The sequence below is a fragment of the Salmo salar genome, chromosome 06 (genome assembly GCF_965601325.2).
Source record: "Salmo salar chromosome 06, fSalSal1, whole genome shotgun sequence".
NCBI lineage: Eukaryota > Metazoa > Chordata > Actinopteri > Salmoniformes > Salmonidae > Salmo > Salmo salar.
The window spans coordinates 85537634-85557815 of NC_138296.1; the positions used below are offsets into that span (position 1 = coordinate 85537634).

The 20182-nt window shown below is 44.1% G+C and overlaps 2 protein-coding genes across 8 annotated transcripts in view; one reads left to right on the plus strand and one right to left on the minus strand.

Annotated features, from left to right (window-relative positions):
- LOC106608201 (synaptotagmin-14) overlaps window positions 1–12330 on the plus strand; it is a 32836-nt gene extending 20506 nt beyond the window's left edge. For 3 of the 4 annotated variants that reach the window (XM_045721078.2, XM_014206005.3, XM_014206007.3), the window contains 5 exons: window positions 403–669; window positions 939–1116; window positions 8317–8373; window positions 8602–8717; window positions 9451–12330. In XM_045721078.2, the coding sequence (XP_045577034.1) occupies window positions 403–669; window positions 939–1116; window positions 8317–8373; window positions 8602–8717; window positions 9451–9651 (819 nt within the window). In that variant the 3' untranslated portion in view covers window positions 9652–12330. The remainder of the gene's footprint in view (window positions 1–402; window positions 670–938; window positions 1117–8316; window positions 8374–8601; window positions 8718–9450) is intronic. The other variant, XM_014206006.3, reaches the window with a different exon arrangement.
- A 1673-nt stretch (window positions 12331–14003) lies between these two features.
- The window catches only part of LOC106608199 (exostosin-like 3), a 57744-nt gene continuing 51565 nt past the window's right edge, over window positions 14004–20182 (minus strand). For all 4 annotated transcript variants that reach the window (XM_014205996.3, XM_014205999.3, XM_014205998.3 and 1 more), the window contains one exon: window positions 14004–18806. In XM_014205996.3, coding sequence (XP_014061471.2) covers window positions 18597–18806 — 210 coding nt within the window. In that variant the 3' untranslated portion in view covers window positions 14004–18596. The remainder of the gene's footprint in view (window positions 18807–20182) is intronic.

The following is a 20182-nucleotide window of genomic DNA, read 5'->3' on the forward strand; positions in this document are numbered from 1 at the left end:
TAGCAAGTTATAAAGCATTATAACTATAATAAAAAATACTACATGTCATTTAGCAGACGCTTTTATCCATATCGACTTAAACTCATGCGTGCATACACTTTCATATGGGTGGCCCCAGCGGGAATCAAACCAACGATCCTGAAGTTACCAGTGCTATGATCTACCGACTGAGCCACAGGATTAGGGTCGCAAAAGTACGGGAACTTTCAATAAATTCCCTGGTTTCCCAAAATCCCGGTTGGAGGATTCCTGGAATCAGCAGGGAATAAGCAGGAAATCCGGAATCCTCCAACCATGATTCTGGAAAACCAGGGAATTTATTGAACGTTCCTGGAATTTTGCAACCCCACACAGGATACATGTATGTTTTAAGTAAAATGTTATCTGTAAATATAAATGTAGGTGCACCTGGTGCTGCTGCCCACTAAGAAGCAACGTGCCAAGACAGGGGTGCAGAGGGGGCCGTGCCCCATGTTCACAGAGACCTTCCGCTTCACCCGGGTGGAGCAGGGTGCGCTGGCAGACCACGCCGTCAGGTTCCGTCTCTACAGCGTTAGGAGGATGAAGAAGGAGAAGGTGCTGGGAGAGAAGGTGTTCTACTTGACCAAACTCAACCTGCAGGGCAAGATGGCGCTGCCCGTTACACTGGAGCCTGGCACAGCACTAACGGTGAGTGGCTGTGGAGATAGGGCTGGGGGGTGGAGAGGGGCGTGTGTGTGTGGGAGGAGTCTGTTTGTGCAATTTCTGGCCAAAGAAGTCCGATTTGTATGATATGAACGAAGATAAATGACCAGTAGAAGCTATCGTTTAAAAGGCATGCACTATAATGGTACAGTATCTCGTAGACTGACCCTTCAGACAAAGCATAGTCTCACACAATCCAAGCCTCTCTGTAACTCTGTATGTGGCGTTAGCTGTCCACTCCTGTCTCCCTACAGGGCTGTGGTTCGTTGGTGAGTGTGTCTCGCAGCGTGGCAGCTTTGTCCTACCGCTCTACATGGGACTCCACACCAGAGATCCTGCTGGGCCTCATCTATAACTCCACCACTGGCAGGCTCTCTGCAGAGGTCATCCAGGGCAGACAGTTCAACAACACAGCCTCAGACAAACCTCCCAGTGAGTGGACATCACATATGGATGACATCCATATGGATGGGCTCTCTTCTGTTGTATCTCTAATAATGGTATGTAGAAGTAGTAGGGTAGCTATAGAAGTAGGGTAGCTACAGTAGTATGGTAGCTATAGTAGCAGGGTAGCTATAGTAGCAGGGTAGCTATAGTAGTAGGGTAGCTATAGAAGTAGGGTAGCTACAGTAGTATGGTAGCTATAGTATCAGGGTAGCTATAGTAGTAGGGTAGCTATAGAAGTAGGGTAGCTACAGTAGTATGGTAGCTATAGTAGCAGGGTAGCTATAGTAGCAGGGTAGCTATAGTAGCAGGGTAGGTATAGTAGTAGGGTAGCTATAGAAGTAGGGTAGCTACAGTAGTATGGTAGCTATAGTATCAGGGTAGCTATAGTAGTAGGGTAGCTATAGAAGTAGGGTAGCTACAGTAGTATGGTAGCTATAGTAGTATGGTAGCTATAGTAGCAGGGTAGCTATAGTAGCAGGGTAGCTATAGAAGTAGGGTAGCTACAGTAGTATGGTAGCTATAGTATCAGGGTAGCTATAGTAGTAGGGTAGCTATAGAAGTAGGGTAGCTACAGTAGTATGGTAGCTATAGTAGCAGGGTAGATATAGTAGTAGGGTAGCTATAGAAGTAGGGTAGCTACAGTAGTATGGTAGCTATAGTAGTATGGTAGCTATAGTAGCAGGGTAGCTATAGTAGTAGGGTAGCTATAGAAGTAGGGTAGCTACAGTAGTATGGTAGCTATAGTATCATGGTAGCTATAGTAGTAGGGTAGCTATAGAAGTAGGGTAGATACAGTAGTATGGTAGCTATAGTAGCAGGGTAGCTATAGGCAGCAGGGTAGCTATAGTAGCAGGGTAGCTATAGTAGTAGGGTAGCTATAGAAGTAGGGTAGCTACAGTAGTATGGTAGCTATAGTATCAGGGTAGCTATAGTAGTAGGGTAGCTATAGAAGTAGGGTAGCTACAGTAGTATGGTAGCTATAGTAGTATGGTAGCTATAGTAGCAGGGTAGATATACAGCAGAGTAGCTATAGTAGCAGGGTAGCTATAGAATCAGGGTAGCTATAGTATCAGGGTAGATATATTAGTAGCAGGGTAGCTATAGTAGTAGGGTAGCTATAGTAGAAGGGTAGCTATAGTAGAAGGGTAGCTATAGTAGAAGGGTAGCTATAGTAGAAGGGTAGCTATAATAGAAGGGTAGCTATAGTAGCAGGGTAGCTATAGTAGAAGGGTAGCTACAGTAGCAGGGTAGCTATAGTAGAAGGGTAGCTATAGTAGTAGGGTAGCTATAGTAGAAGGGTAGCTACAGTAGCAGGGTAGCTATAGTAGAAGGGTAGCTATAGTAGCAGGGTAGCTATAGTAGTAGGGTAGCTATAGTAGTAGGGTAGCTATAGTAGCAGGGTAGCGATAGTAGCAGGGTAGCTATAGTAGTATGGTAGCTATAGTAGCAGTGTAGCTATAGTAGCAGGGTAGCTATAGTAGAAGGGTAGCTATAGTAGAAGGGTAGCTATAGTAGCAGGGTAGCTATAGTAGTAGGGTACCTATAGTAGCAGGGTAGCTATAGTAGTAGGGTAGCTATAGTAGAAGGGTAGCTATAGTAGCAGGGTAGCTATAGTAGAAGGGTAGATATAGTATCAGGGTAGCTATAGTAGAAGGGTAGCTATAGTAGCAGGGTAGCTATAGTAGAAGGGTAGCTATAGTAGAAGGGTAGCTATAGTAGAAGGGTAGCTATAGTAGCAGGGTAGCTATAGTAGAAGGGTAGCTATAGTAGTAGGGTAGCTATAGTAGCAGGGTAGCTATAGTAGTATGGTAGCTATAGTAGTATGGTAGATATAGTATCAGGGTAGCTATAGTAGAAGGGTAGCTATAGTAGCAGGGTAGCTATAGTAGAAGGGTAGCTATAGTAGTAGGGTAGCTATAGTAGAAGGGTAGCTATAGTAGCAGGGTAGCTATAGTAGCAGGGTAGCTATAGTAGCAGGGTAGCTATAGTAGAAGGGTAGCTATAGTAGTAGGGTAGCTATAGTAGCAGGGTAGCTATAGTAGAAGGGTAGCTATAGTAGTAGGGTAGCTATAGTAGAAGGGTAGCTATAGTAGAAGGGTAGCTATAGTAGAAGGGTAGCTATAGTAGCAGGGTAGCTATAGTAGCAGGGTAGCTATAGTAGTAGGGTAGCTATAGAAGTAGGGTAGCTACAGTAGTATGGTAGCTATAGTATCAGGGTAGCTATAGTAGTAGGGTAGCTATAGAAGTAGGGTAGCTACAGTAGTATGGTAGCTATAGTAGCAGGGTAGCTATAGGCAGCAGGGTAGCCATAGTAGCAGGGTAGATATAGTAGTAGGGTAGCTATAGAAGTAGGGTAGCTACAGTAGTATGGTAGCTATAGTATCAGGGTAGCTATAGTAGTAGGGTAGCTATAGAAGTAGGGTAGCTACAGTAGTATGGTAGATATAGTAGTATGGTAGCTATAGTAGCAGGGTAGCTATACAGCAGAGTAGCTATAGTAGCAGGGTAGATATAGAATCAGGGTAGCTATAGTATCAGGGTAGATATATTAGTAGCAGGGTAGCTATAGTCGTAGGGTAGCTATAGTAGAAGGGTAGCTATAGTAGAAGGGTAGCTATAGTAGTAGGGTAGCTATAGTAGCAGGGTAGCTATAGTAGTATGGTAGCTATAGTAGTATGGTAGATATAGTATCAGGGTAGCTATAGTAGTATGGTAGCTATAGTAGTATGGTAGCTATAGTAGCAGGGTAGCTATAGTAGTATGGTAGCTATAGTAGTATGGTAGATATAGTATCAGGGTAGCTATAGTAGAAGGGTAGCTATAGTAGAAGGGTAGCTATAGTAGCAGGGTAGCTATAGTAGAAGGGTAGCTACAGTAGAAGGGTAGATATAGTAGAAGGGTAGCTATAGTAGCAGGGTAGCTATAGTAGTAGGGTAGCTATAGTAGTATGGTAGCTATAGTAGCAGGGTAGCGATAGTAGCAGGGTAGCTATACTAGTATGGTAGCTATAGTAGCAGGGTAGCTATAGTAGCAGGGTAGCTATAGTAGAAGGGTAGCTATAGTAGAAGGGTAGCTATTATTGCAGGGTAGCTATAGTAGTAGGGTAGCTATAGTAGCAGGGTAGCTATAGTAGTAGGGTAGCTATAGTAGAAGGGTAGCTATAGTAGCAGGGTAGCTATAGTAGCAGGGTAGCTATAGTAGTAGGGTAGCTATAGTAGAAGGGTAGCTATAGTAGCAGGGTAGCTATAGTAGAAGGGTAGCTATAGTAGCAGGGTAGCTATAGTAGAAGGGTAGATATAGTATCAGGGTAGCTATAGTAGAAGGGTAGCTATAGTAGCAGGGTAGCTGTAGTAGAAGGGTAGCTATAGTAGAAGGGTAGCTATAGTAGAAGGGTAGCTATAGTAGCAGGGTAGGTATAGTAGAAGGGTAGCTATAGTAGTAGGGTAGCTATAGTAGCAGGGTAGCTATAGTAGTATGGTAGCTATAGTAGTATGGTAGATATAGTATCAGGGTAGCTATAGTAGAAGGGTAGCTATAGTAGCAGGGTAGCTATAGTAGAAGGGTAGCTATAGTAGTAGGGTAGCTATAGTAGAAGGGTAGCTATAGTAGCAGGGTAGCTATAGCAGTAGGGTAGCTATAGTAGCAGGGTAGCTATAGTAGAAGGGTAGCTATAGTAGCAGGGTAGCTATAGTAGTAGGGTAGCTATAGTAGCAGGGTAGCTATAGTAGAAGGGTAGCTATAGTAGTAGGGTAGCTATAGTAGAAGGGTAGCTATAGTAGAAGGGTAGCTATAGTAGAAGGGTAGCTATAGTAGCATGGTAGCTATAGTAGCAGGGTAGCTATAGTAGTAGGGTAGCTATAGTTGCAGGGTAGCTATAGTAGCAGGGTAGCTACAGTAGCAGGGTAGCTATAGTAGAAGGGTAGCTATAGTAGAAGGGTAGCTATAGTAGAAGGGTAGCTATAGTAGCAGGGTAGCTATAGTAGAAGGGTAGCTATAGTAGCAGGGTAGCTATAGTAGCAGGGTAGCTATAGTAGTAGGGTAGCTATAGTAGCAGGGTAGCTATAGTAGCAGGGTAGCTATAGTAGTAGGGTAGATATAGTAGTAGGGTAGCTATAGTAGAAGGGTAGCTATAGTAGCAGGGTAGCTATAGTAGTAGGGTAGCTATAGTAGTAGGGTAGCTATAGTAGAAGGGTAGCTATAGTAGTAGGGTAGCTATAGTAGCAGGGTAGCTATAGTAGTAGGGTAGCTATACAGCAGAGTAGCTATAGTAGAAGGGTAGCTATAGTAGTATGGTAGCTATAGTAGCAGGGTAGCTATAGTAGCAGGGTAGCTATAGTAGAAGGGTAGCTATAGTAGCAGGGTAGCTATAGTAGCAGGGTAGCTATAGTAGCAGGGTAGCTATAGTAGAAGGGTAGCTATAGTAGCAGCGTAGCTATAGTAGAAGGGTAGCTATAGTAGCAGGGTAGCTATAGTAGCAGGGCAGCTATAGTAGTAGGGTAGCTATAGTAGCAGGGTAGATACAGTAGCAGGGTAGCTACAGTAGCAGGGTAGCTATAGTAGAAGGGTAGCTATAGTAGAAGGGTAGCTATAGTAGAAGGGTAGCTATAGTAGCAGGGTAGCTATTGTAGAAGGGTAGCTATAGTAGCTATAGTAGCAGGGTAGCTATAGTAGTAGGGTAGCTATAGCAGCAGGGTAGCTATAGTAGCAGGGTAGCTATAGTAGTAGGGTAGCTATAGTAGTAGGGTAGCTATAGTAGAAGTGTAGCTATAGTAGCAGGGTAGATATAGTAGCAGGGTAGCTATAGTAGTAGGGTAGCTATAGTAGAAGGGTAGATATAGTAGTAGGGTAGCTATAGCAGCAGGGTAGATATATTAGTAGTAGGGTAGCTATACAGCAGAGTAGCTATAGTAGAAGGGTAGCTATAGTAGTATGGTAGCTATAGTAGCAGGGTAGCTATAGTAGCAGGGTAGTTATAGTAGAAGGGTAGCTATAGTAGCAGGGTAGCTATAGTAGCAGGGTAGCTATAGTAGTATGGTAGCTATAGTAGTATGGTAGCTATAGTAGCAGGGTAGCTATAGTAGCAGGGTAGCTATAGTAGAAGGGTAGCTATAGTAGCAGGGTAGCTATAGAAGTAGGGTAGATATATAGAATCAGGGTAGCTATAGTATCAGGGTAGATATATTAGTAGCAGGGTAGCTATAGTAGTATGGTAGCTGTAGTAGCAGGGTAGCTATAGTAGCAGGGTAGATATAGTAGCAGGGTAGATATAGTATCAGGGTAGCTAGAGTAGCAGGGTAGCTATAGTAGCAGGGTAGCTACAGTAGTATGGTAGCTATAGTAGCAGGGTAGCTATAGTAGCAGGGTAGCTATAGTAGCAGGGTAGCTATAGTAGCAGGGTAGCTATAGTAGATCTGGTTGCTATATTAGCAGGGTAGCTATAGTAGCAGGGTAGATATAGTAGCAGGGTAGAAATAGGCAGCAGGGTAGCTATAGTAGCAGGGTAGATATAGAATCAGGGTAGATATAGACTCAGGGTAGATATGGTAGCAGGGTAGCTATAGTAGTAGGGTAGATATAGTAGCAGGGTAGCTATAGTAGTAGGGTAGCTATAGAATCAGGGTAGCTATATATAAGTAGGGTAGCTATAGTAGCAGGGTAGATATAGTAGCAGGGTAGCTATAGTAGCAGGGTAGATATATTAGTAGGGTAGCTATAGAATCAGGGTAGATATATAGTAGCAGGGTAGATATATTAGCAGGGTAGATATAGTATCAGGGTAGCTATTGTAGTAGGGTAGCTGTAGTATCAGGGTAGATATAGAAGCAGGGTAGATATAGCAGCAGGGTAGTTATAGTATCAGGGTAGATATAGTATCAGGGTAGAAATAGCATCAGGGCAGATATAGTAGTAGGGTATCTATAGAATCAGGGTAGCTATAGGATCAGGGTAGCTATAGTAGTAGGGTAGTTATAGAATCAGGGTAGCTATAGCATCAGGGTAGCTATAGTAGTAGGGTAGTTATAGAATCAGGGTAGCTATAGTAGCAGGGTAGCTATAGTATCAGGGTAGCTATAGTAGTAAGGTAGTTATAGTATCAGGGTAGCTATAGTATCAGTGTAGCTATAGTAGTAGGGTAGCTATAGTAGTAGGGTAGTTATAGTATCAGGGTAGCTATAGTAGCAGGGTAGCTATAGTATCAGGGTAGCTATAGTAGTAAGGTAGTTATAGTATATGGGTAGCTATAGTATCAGGGTAGCTATAGTAGTAGGGTAGATATAGTAGTAGGGTAGTTATAGTATATGGGTAGCTATAGTATCAGGGTAGCTATAGCATCAGGGTAGCTATAGTAGTAAGGTAGTTATACGATCAGGGTAGCTATAGTAGCAGGGTAGCTATAGTATCAGGGTAGATATAGTAGTAAGGTAGTTATAGTATATGGGTAGCTATAGTATCAGGGTAGCTATAGTATCAGGGTAGCTATCGTATCAGGGTAGCTATAGTAGTAAGGTAGTTATAGTATATGGGTAGCTATAGTATCAGGGTAGCTATAGTAGTAGGGTAGATATAGTAGTAGGGTAGTTATAGTATCAGGGTAGCTATAGTAGTAGGGTAGCTATAGGAGCAGGGTAGCTATAGTATCAGGGTAGCTATAGTAGTAGGGTAGTTATAGGAGCAGGGTAGATATAGTAGTAGGGTAGTTATAGGAGCAGGGTAGCTATAGCATCAGGGTAGCTATAGTATCAGGGTAGCTACAGTAGTAAGGTAGTTATAGTATCAGGGTAGCTATAGCATTCCTGGGTTGAAATAGTACTGCATTGGTTCCATTGTGCCAGGCAAGCTCAATCAAGCGCAGCTTAAGTATTCGAAAGAAACACATGCTATTTGAACCCAGGTCTGTACATGAGACAGCGATGGAACGCATTGCTCTCTTCTGCTATGAGACATAGTTGATCATGTTATTGAGTAGGGTAGCTATAGCATTACAATCCATAGATTTGAATAACATGTTTTATTCATGATGGTGGAATAACCTCTATATTCTTACCTCTTATTTACTTACTTTCACAGTGTTTTATCCTCTCTCTAAACTGTATTTCCTTTTATCCTCTCTTAACTCTCTTTCCTTCCCTCTGTTTTCCTCTTCTCTCCTCGTTCCTTCCTGGCCCTCTGTGTGTTGTGTCCCAGACGGTCTGTTTTGTTGTATAAAACAGCTAATAGGGGGACAACTTTATATCATGAGAGGTGAGTCCTCTGCTATCGATCCATACACCTGTTCTATCTATACCAGAGACTCTGTGTCTGCTCCTCTCCGATAATGCTGGCATATTGTGAAAGAGAACCGAAAAATTTCTGGGATCGAAAATGCCACTATCCACAGGCCTTTCTTCACTGTTATGTTCATTAATCTTCACTAGATGGCAGCCTCTTACCATGCTCTCTCCTTCTCTCACTCCCTTCCTACGTCCCCAGACACCTATGTGAAGCTGACCATGCTGGACTCCAAGGGCAAGGAGATGTCCAAGTGCAAGACGTCGGTGTGCCGCGGTCAGCCCAACCCCAGCTACAAGGAGACCTTTGTCTTTCAGGTGAGAGAGAGAGGGACAGAGAGCAAGAGACAGAGAGAGAGACAGAGAGAGAGACAGAGAGAGACAGAGAGAGAGAGACAGTGAGAGAGACAGATAGAGAGATAGACAGAAAGAAAGAAAGAAAGAAAGAAAGAAAGAAAGAGAGAGACAGCGACAGAAAGAGAGAGACAGAGAGAGAGAGAGAGAGAGAGAGACAGTGAGAGAGACACAGAGAGAGAGACAGTGAGAGAGACAGAGAGAGAGATAGACAGAAAGAAAGAGAGAGACAGCGACAGAAAGAGAGAGACAGAGAGAGAGAGACAGAGAGAGAGACAGTGAGAGAGACAGAGAGAGAGAGACAGTGAGAGAGAGACAGAGAGAGAGAGACAGTGAGAGAGACAGAGAGAGAGAGAGAGAGAGAGAGACAGTGAGAGAGACACAGAGAGAGAGACAGTGAGAGAGACAGAGAGAGAGACAGAAAGAGAGACAGAGAGAGACAGAGAGAGACAGTGAGAGAGACAGATAGAGAGATAGACAGAAAGAAAGAAAGAAAGAGAGAGACAGCGACAGAAAGAGAGAGACAGAGAGAGAGAGAGAGAGAGAGACAGTGAGAGAGACACAGAGAGAGAGACAGTGAGAGAGACAGAGAGAGAGATAGACAGAAAGAAAGAGAGAGACAGCGACAGAAAGAGAGAGACAGAGAGAGAGAGACAGAGAGAGAGAAACAACCCATACCATCTCTGTTGTCTTCCAGGTGGCCCTCTTCCAGCTGTCCGAGGTCTCCCTGGTGGTGTCGGTGTACAGCCGAAGGAGCAGCATGAAGGCCAGGGAGAAGGTGGGCTGGCTGTCCCTGGGGCTCAACAGCACTGGAGAGGAGCAGCAGGCACACTGGAGCCAGATGAAGGAGGCTGAGGGACAGCAGGTGTGCCACTGGCACACGCTCTTGGAATCTTGAACAGGTCTTGATGAGAATCACCAGATTTGATCTTGTTGACAAAGAATAAGCTATATAAATATATGTGAAATGAAATGGTTAAATAGGAGGAATACGTTGGAGGAAGAGGAAGATTGCGGGGTATGTTGACCTCAGTGTCGAGAGAGAATGGGTTCCATGACCTTCATTCAGAGAAGCAGACGAGGAGCTGTGAGGAACCATCCACCTATACTATGCATTTTCACCTGGTGTGGGATGTGTGTGAGGGTGCAGCGCTTTGAGAAGCACGTGGATTCCACTTGGAGTCTCCCGTTCACTGACAGCTGCTTTACTACTCTTTAATCTGTAAACCAGCCACTTAATCTGAGACAGACTGGTCTGGTTGACAGACTGACTGGTGCTAAACTCCCAGCTCCAGTCATTGTCGATGGGGTCATCAAAGTCAGACTCATCTTCGTAATAACAGCTGAAATGGACATCTCTGGTCATGAAATGGACACCTCTGGCCATGAAATGGACACCTCTGGTCATGAAATGGACACCTCTGGTCATGAAATGGACACCTCTGGCCATGAAATGGACACCTCTGGTCATGAAATGGACACCTCTGGCCATGAAATGGACACCTCTGGTCATGAAATGGACACCTCTGGTCATGAAATGGACACCTCTGGTCATGAAATGGACACCTCTGGTCATGAAATGGACCATTCAGTCTCAGATTTAGAACAATTTTGTGTCATTCATTTCCCATATTCTGGTCCACAATAGTATATCTTCATGTAATTGTTTACAGAAGATGATCAAAATACGACCATACATATCTCCTACAATGGACCATTTTCATCCTGAACAGAGGACCAAAGAGTGTGGAGAAGAACAACGACTAGAACAAAGCGTTCTTCCGGGGTTGTACTGAACATATAAATAGAATGACTAGAAGGGACTAAGCCCCTCAGACCATGGCAATTTGACTGGAACACTCACGGGTTCACTCAATATGGCTGACATTTCTATGGTACTGTCCTCAAATGACACCAGCATATCAGACATTTGTCATCTGAAGCTCGCAGCCATCGACAACGAGGATGATGCAATGGAATACTGTTACCATGACTGTTAGAGCCAGCTGGGCCTGTAACAGTCTGCAACAACTACAGTGCCTAGAAAAAGTCTACAACCCCTTTGGATTTCTTAAAATTTTATTGTGTCACAAAGTGGGATTAAAATGGATTTTATTCAATTATTTTGGTCAACGATCTACACAAAATACGATAAAATGTTTAAAAAAGTATTAGTATTTTTTTAAGATTAATGAAGAGGAAAAAAATGCAATACTTGACTAGGAACCTTCTATATATTGTACTGTATGTATGGGGGACAGAGGAAGGGGTAGTCATTAAAAAATCATGTCAATCACTATTATTTCACACAGAGTGAGTCCATATAACTTATGTGATTTGTTAAGCCACAATTTACTTCTGAACTAATTTAAGCTTGCTTAAACAAAGGTGGTGAATACCTATGCAACAACTATATTTTTGTTATTTATTTTGTATTAATTTGTAAAAATGTGTAGAATCTTCTTTTCACTTTGACATTATGGAGTATTTTGTGTAGATCAATGACAAAAAAAATGATATTAAATATTTTTCAATCCCACTTTGTAACACAACAAAATGTGGAGAAAGGTAAAAGGGGGTTTAGACTTTCTATAGGCACTGTATGCTAATGAGCAATGCTTATTTACTCACCGTTTACATCCTCGTTACATTATGCAATATCCATTTGACAGATTCATTTTTCGTCTTATTTTAGGGGTTTCTTTTTACGGCTGTTTCATCTCCCGATGCATTGTCTGTTACACGTATTTTTGTTGTGGTCATCTGAATCATCATTTGAGAATAGAAAAACAATATTAGTTTTGTTGTGGCTCACTGGGTTGTCTTTTAAACATTGTTACAGAATCAAACACAGCACTGTACCCCAGTGGTCAACAACCTTTTCTGAGTCAAGATCACTTTCTGAGTCGAAATGCAAGCTGAGATCTACCGCTCAGATCTTTTTTCAAACATGACTGAAAAATCTTAAGCCTATGCAACATTAACCACTTAAAAACAGTTCTGAAGCAATGAGGCCCAATACATTATCACTGCATTGGCTATGCTTGAATTGCCCTGCCAATGTTGTTCTTCTCAGGTCATTTTGAAATGATATTTAAAACATGTAGGTATATGATCGTACTGGTAATAGATCATTTGTTGTATTACTTGTGAGGCACAAATTAGTGAGCATAATAATTAGCTTCTTTTTTTTTTTTACTGGATTGATGGCTTGCATCTGATGGTCAATCTGAGGGGGAGGGCTGCCTCTCACTCACGGTCCCTCCGCCCTCCTTCCCTCCGTGGAGAAAAGGGACAGTCTTCCAGCTGATGGTGAAACTCCAATCACACTGCATTACTTCTGCCTCATGCACAAATGAATGTTGTTACTCCTATGACCAGAGAAAGTGAAATATTGCTTGGTTTAAAAAAAGACAAGCTGCTAATAATAACAAGGCAAGCTTATCGGAACACTTTGCTATACTCATTCATTGCAGCTGCAGTGCTGGTGGCTTATAAAGCTTATATGGCTTATAAAGGTGTTGAAGTGTTCACACTGTTGAATAAGAACTTGAACATAAACGTACATATAAAAACAGCAGCTCTTCACTGTATTCGTTGGGTCTCTTTGCTGTGCAACGAGACTTCTTTTTAAAGTCTATGTCTGGAGAATACTGTGCAGACACCATGGTCTGAGCTATCGGTTTGGCCAGCGGCATGCCTACTTTACCTTCCCGGTACAAGGGCAGCAGAATCAAGTGCACATACCGCCAACAGTGTGAAACGCGTAAAAGAAATAGGAATGCAAGGCTTTATCGTTGTTTTTTTACAGAAATAGTGGTGATCGACTAGGAATGTCTTCGACCGGTTGGTGGCCAACCCAGCACCTTTAATGTGTCACAAATTAGAGCTATTGTGTCACCCTGCATGAATGTCATGACATCTCAACACTATGTTCTTCCATGGAAATATAATCTAGTTATTCTATTTCTATGTAGAGAATCCCTGGTGAGGAATAGACCTACTGTATGACAAGCAGCATTCCACACAGAAGTATCATGACACGTGTCCTGCTGACTCTGAAGCAGGACTGGACACACATTTCACTGTGAAACATGTTGGATGGCAGAGGTGAACACTAGTAGTAGCACCCATGTTTTACTGCAACAAGAACCTCCTCCTCACTCCTGGCTGGAGCAGCGGGGTGCGGGGGTGTCAAGAACCTCCTCCTCACTCCTGGCTGGAGCAGCGGGGTGCGGGGTGTCAAGAACCTCCTCCTCACTCCTGGCTGGAGCAGTGGGGTGCGGCGGTGTCAAGAACCTCCTCCTCACTCCTGGCTGGAGCAGTGGGGTGCGGCGGTGTCAAGAACCTCTTCCTCACTCCTGGCTGGAGCAGTGGGGTGCGGCGGTGTCAAGAACCTCCTCCTCACTCCTGGCTGGAGCAGCGGGGTGCGGCGGTGTCAAGAACCTCCTCCTCACTCCTGGCTGGAGCAGCGGGGTGCGGGGTGTCAAGAACCTCCTCCTCACTCCTGGCTGGAGCAGCGGGGTGCGGGGTGTCAAGAACCTCCTCCTCACTCCTGGCTGGAGCAGCGGGGTGCGGGGTGTCAAGAACCTCCTCCTCACTCCTGGCTGGAGCAGCGGGGTGTCAAGAACCTCCTCCTCACTCCTGGCTGGAGCAGCGGGGTGCGGGGTGTCAAGAACCTCCTCCTCACTCCTGGCTGGAGCAGTGGGGTGCGGCGGTGTATTCTCTCATCTCTGCTTCTCTCTCTGTGATGTCAGAGGCTCAGTGTTTAGTTCAGGCATGTTGCCCAACACCCCACCCCCATTGGGCCAGGGGTCCTGCAGCAAACAGCCACACCTCATAACACAAAGTCCTGTGGAATGGAGTCACTGTGACAATCTCAATTGCATGGTCCTCACATCCACTCTCCTCAAAACCAGATTGGATGAGACAACCAGAGCTCTCTCCCCTGTGACATCTCCTCCAATGGGTTTTGAGGAGGCGAGGAGTATGCAATTGAGATTCTCCCATGGTGAGATTGGTGACACATTGCTCTAGTCTAGTTTGAGACCCAGTTTGCTGACTGAACTAAATCCCATAGTCTATCTTGCAGTATCATCGACTAAGCTGAACAAGCTCATGAAGTGGCTAATAACATGTGGGTTGAGAGAATGAAGCAATGCATGTCAGAAATGTAGGCCTACTGTTCTATTTCTGCGGTAAAGGAGGAGACAGGGAGCTGGACGACGAAAGAACGACACGAGTCAGAGCCATGTTTTTAACCAACTTTAATTCCATGTTTGGCCTTCAATGGTTTGTTTTACCCTGTCATCATTGGTCAGTCTGGTACAGAACAGGGCTGGCAGTAGTAGTTGCAGGTGCTAGTCCAGGGCCCTATTCATTAGGGAACACAAGCAAACAGCTTTAGTGTTGTTTTTTCATCTAAATTAAAACAAGCCTTTCTTATTGGACTAAATCCAGATATTCCCTCTGCTTCAGTCTGTTTGGTGTATAATGAACAAGACCCAGGGTTGGGTGAGGGACAGTCACAGGAGCAGAGTTTCAGAACACTTAAACACCTAGCTAAAGGAATGAGTGGTGGCTTTTTCCTGGCCCTCTTTCCTTGCTTGTTGCAACGGCAAAACCTCCTGTGCCACTGGCCCCGAAGAAAACTGAAAGGGGAAGGATGGAGGTGGGACTTTCAAAGCAGTGTGTGAGACGTCACCCGACCAGACCCCTCCCTGCCAGGAAATGTCAGAAGTCTGTCAGCCAGGTAATTATGCAGGCAACATCTGGAGCTCAAACTGAAGCTACTGATAGGTGCGAGTGCACCTTATTGCAAATGGATTGACCCAGAGTCATAAAACAGGTTTAACTGCATTTGAGCGCATACCCAGACTGTTGTTGTCTCAAAGTCCTGATCTCAGATCAGTTTTGCTTTTCACCTGTCAAAGGTTCCGGTTAAGATTGGTGCAGGCTAGAGCTGATCCCAGGTCTGCATTTTAGGGCAAGTTTTACGACGTGCAGTCAATGCCACATAGAGCTACCGCTTTCAAGGAGCAGGGACACTAATCCTGACACTTATAAGAAATCCCACTACAACCTCCGACGAGCCGTCAACCAGGCAAAGCCTCAATACAGGACTAAAATCGAATCCTACTACACTGGTTCTGACACTCAGATGTGGCAGAGCTTGTAAACGATCAAGGATTACAAAGGGAAACCCAGCCATGAGCTGCCCAGTGATGCAAGCCTACCAGACGAGCAAAATGCCTTCTATGCTCGCTTCGAGGAATGCACGAGAGCACCAGCTGTTCCGGACGACTGTTTGATTTCGCTCGCCATAGCCGATGTGAGTAAGACCTTTAAACAGATTAACATTCACAAGGCCGCGGGGGCAGATGGGTTACCAGGACGGGTACAAAGAGCATGCTCTGATCAGTTGGCAAGTGTCTTCACTGACATTTTCAACCTCTCCAGGACCCAGTCTGTAATACCTGCATGTTTCAAGCAGACCACCATAGACCCTGTGTCCAAGAATGCCAAGGTAACCCGTCTAAATCACTATCGCCCCATAGCACTCGGCTGTAGTGGAGCGGGTTGAGAGCTTCTAGTTCCTCGGCATCCACATCACTAAGGAATTAACATGGTCCAAACACACCAACACAGTCGTGAAGAAGGGACGACAACACCTCTTCCCCCTCAGGAGGCTGAAAAGATTCAGCATGGGCCCTCAGATCCCCAAAAAGTTCTACAGCTGTACCATCTTGACTGGCTGCATCATCGCTTGATATGGCAACTGCTTGGCATCCAACCGCAAGGCGCTACAGCGGGTAGTGCGTGAGGCCAAGTACATCACTGGGGCTGAACTTCCTGCCATCCTGGACCTCAATACCAGGCGGCGTCAGAGGAAGGCCCTAAATAATTGTCAGACTCCAGCCACCCAAGTCATAGACAAGCAGTACCTATGCACCAAGTCTGAAACGAAAAGAACCCTGAACAGCTTCTACCCCCAAACCTTAAGATTGCTAAATAGTTAACCAAATAGCTACCCGAACTATCTGCACTGACCCCCTTTTGCATCAACTCTTGACTCATCACATACGCTGCTGCTACTGCTAATTATCTATCCTATTGCCCAGTCACTTCACCCCTACCTATATGTATACTGCTGCTACTGTCTATTATCTATCCTATTGCCCAGTCACTTCACCCCTACCTATATGTATACTGCTGCTACTGTCTATTATCTATCCTATTGCCCAGTCACTTCACCCCTACCTATATTTATACTGCTGCTACTGTCTATTATCTATCCTATTGCCCAGTCACTTCACCCCTACCTATATTTATACTGCTGCTACTGTCTATTATCTATCCTATTGCCCAGTCACTTCACCCCTACCTATATGTATACTGCTGCTACTGTCTATTATCTATCCTATTGCCCAGTCACTTCACCCCTACCTATATTTATACTGCTGCTACTGTCTATTATCTATCCTATTGCCCAGTCACTTCACCCCTACCTATATTTATACTGCTGCTACTGTCTATTATCTATCCTATTGCCCAGTCACTTCACCCCTACCTATATTTATACTGCTGCTACTGTCTATCTATCCTATTGCCCAGTCACTTCACCCCTACCTATATTTATACTGCTGCTACTGTCTATTATCTATCCTATTGCCCAGTCACTTCACCCCTACCTATATGTACATATCTACCTCCATTACCTCATTCCCCTGCACATAGACTCCCTACTGGTACCCCGTGTATATGGCCAAGTTAACTTTACTCATTGTGTATTTATTCCTTGTGTTATTATCGTTCTATTGTTCTCTCTACATTGTTGGGAAGGGTAAGGAAGCATTTCACTGTTAGTCTACACCAGTTGTTTACGAAGCATGTGACAAAGAACACTTGATTTGGTTTTCGTTAGTGTTGTAATGGGGCCCACTGATGCCGGGTCAGTCAGGGGGGCAGGTTCCGTTGTCTGAGAGCTAATGACCCAGATCACATTCCATTTTATTGCAGTCATTTCTATTCACAAACCCCTTTAGAAGCCTTAGAAGATCCATTCAATATATTCAATTAAATAAATATACAGAAAGTATGGGGCGCGATAATGTTGAGTTCTATAAAAGTAGCCTCCCAGAGTAAGACCGGTCAAAGTACATTAATTAATAAGGGCTGCATAGTACAAGGGCAGGCGCTGTCATTTTAATAGCTGAATGACCATTTTTTGGGGGGGATGGGGTGGCTGAGTACTGTCTAACGGGGGGGGGGGGGGGGGGGGGGGGGGGTACCAGACTGCATTGTGCACTTTACAAAACATTGTGCTGTTTTTCAGCATATAACATCGTACCGATTTGGCAAAGAAAACATTCATCGACCATCAAATCGTTATGAAATGAAACTTGAGGGACCGACATGGAGACACTGTACAGAGAAGAAGCTCCTTTTGAAGGTTCAAACTGAATAGAACTGTAACCTTTGACATGATTGGACCATGATGATGACAGACAGAAACACCAAAACATCTTCAGAGTCGAAATAAGCTTATTTTTCAATTCCTTGTACAATTGCCCAATTGACATCATTTATCGAAGGCTCCTGTGGGAAGTTTCCCCTAGGTACAGATCTGGAATCAGCTTCCCCTCCCCAATCCTAACATTAACCATTAGTGGGAGAAGTTAAAAACTGAGCCAAGATCAGCATCTAGTGGCAACGTCACCCTACTCCATTACTGAACACTTAATTAGGACTACTCAGACATTTAACAATAACCATTGGTAGACCAATATCACTAACATCCAAAAAGTCAGAAAAAAGCCAAGGTCTGACTTTACACCATTGTAGTCTGCTGTAGGCTTAATGAATGTGTTAGGTAATGGCATTCCAACTAATACAGTTTCCTATGAATATTTTACAGATTTTTCTGGTAAACTTGTAGAACTTGTGGCATAATGGTCCTGTAGTCTCCATCTGAGGTCATTTAAAGACAGAATGACAAAGACCACTTTCTATCTTAGTTTAGGTCTGCCCATAGAAATATAATCTACTGTGAAATTGTCATGGTCTGAGGGCCTTCACCCATTCTAGTGATTCTATGGGTCAGCCAATAACAAGGTTCTGGTGACCACTGACCATCCCACATGGAGATTTACACTATTAAACACCACGTAAAACAAATAACAAGATCATTGAATAGAATACTTCTGCGACCATCAGTGCTTCTCTCACGGTTTCATATACAAGAGTAAAGTAAATTCATGTAAAATGAGTAAAAAATAAAATTAAAAAACAATTTGTGCAATGACAAATGGTATGCCTTTGTTTATCTCTCAAAAGGTGAAATGTCTAGCTAGCAATTCAGGAGCTCCGGGCTGGCCCATGTGACAGTCCACCGTTTCATTCTCTCCCTGTGTCAGTTTAAAACCAGTCCGTTTACAATGCCAGTTTGAGTTTGTCTCGCAGAGTCAAGTCACTGTCCTTGGACAGGCAGTGTTGCCAGCATCCTCTCCTCTTTCTCTCTGCAGGCCCATAACAAGCTAAATGAAATCTGTAGTAGTTGATGATGTAACAAACATGAAGACATGATGAAGAACACAATTACATTAAAAAATGAAAAGGCTTCTTGATTGGCAGAGGTTCTTCTCAGCTTCCAGCCTATCACAGGTTCCAGTGAAGGTGTGGTCTGTGTCATTCATCCTAGATCTATTCCTGGGTTTAAGCCCTCATCCCAAAACCTCCCTCTTTCTCACAACCAGTCCTCTCTGCTCTCTCTTCCGTCCTGCCTGAGTTCCTCACTCTCTAGCTTCGTTCTGCCCAACGTTCTTAGCTGGGCCTAGCCCTGGGCTAGATGAACTTGAAGCACTTAGTCTTGTCGTGGGGTAGGCGCGTCTTGAAGAGCACAGAGTCCACGCGGAACTGCGTGTAGAGTAAGGGCATGTAGCCGTACACCTTGACAAAGAAGTTGATGCACTTGTGGCGCTCGTGGAAGTGAGAGTCGTCATGCGACAGGGCCTGAGGGCAGCCGGGGCAGCGGAAGGTCCAGCGAGACGTCACCTGAGATGGGGAGAGAGAGGGAATGTGTGAGACAGGGTGTGAGTCTGTATACATATCTAATTACAATGTAACAACCATTTTTATTGCTTTGTTGATACCGTGAACATGCAGTCGTAACATATGGTCGTACACGGAGTATACCAAACATTGCGTTGCACCCCCCCTTGCCTTCAGAACAGCCTCAATTCATTGGGGCATGGGACTCTACAAGGTCTCAAAAGTGTTCTACAGGGATGCTGGCCCATGTTGACTCCAATGTTTCCCACAGTTGTGTCAAGTTGGCTGGATGTCCTTTGGGTGGTGGACCATTATTGATACACATGGAAAACTGTTGAGCCTGAAAAACCCAGCAACGTTGCAGTTCTTGACAAAAACCGGTGCGCCTGGCACCTACTACCATACCCCGTTCAAAGGCACTTAAATATTTTGTCTAGCCAATTCACCCTCTGAATGGCACACACATACACAATCCATGTCTCAATTGTCTCAAGGCTTAAACATCCTTCTTTAATCTGTCTCCTCCCCTTCATCTACACTGATTGAAGTGGATTTAACAAGTGACATTAATAAGGGATCATAGCTTTCACCTGGAATCACCTGGTCAATCTATGTCATGGAAAGAGCAGGTGTTCTTAATGTTTTGTAAACTCAGTGTGTGTCAATGAATACTAGCACAGAAAGCTACTGAGCCAGTAACTGAAAGGTCGCTGGTTAGAATCCCTGAGTCGACTAGGTGAAAAATCTGCCAATGTGCCCTTAAGAGAGGCCCTTCAAATCTAATTGAAAGGCCCTCTGGATAAGAGTGTCTGCAAAATGACAAAAATGTCCAATGTAATTGTCCGCAACACACAAGATGGAGGCTTACTGCATCTCTTAAGGCTGATTTTCCAGAATATTTCAAGTCACTTAGTTACAGGAGATTACTTCCACTACCTGCACTATTCACCAGCCTAATTCCTACCAGGGAATTCCTGTCAAGTTACACACTCCATCAAAGCATGTCCTTAAATTCTAATTCTAAGAAACACCTCTGAATCAAGCCTCTGTATATCAAAGGGGCTAAAACTGAGGGTCTCACAACTTCCACTTGGCTTGGTTGGTATAATTAGTCCACTAGCCATAAATCTGTAAATACTAGTCAGAAATGTATTGCAAATAGATTTAGAGGGAAGCGCAAGCTTAGGGCAACAATTCAATCTCGCTGTGTACTGATTTATAATTCACAACAGTATATTGAACATGTCAGGTTGAGTAATGGTTGGTCTAAGTGAGCAGAAATATAAATAAGCAGGCCCCCGGGTGTGTTTTTTGAGAGTACATGTGTGTGTTCAAAATGTGTACGTTCGATGTGGGTGTGTGTGCATGCGTGGCCCATT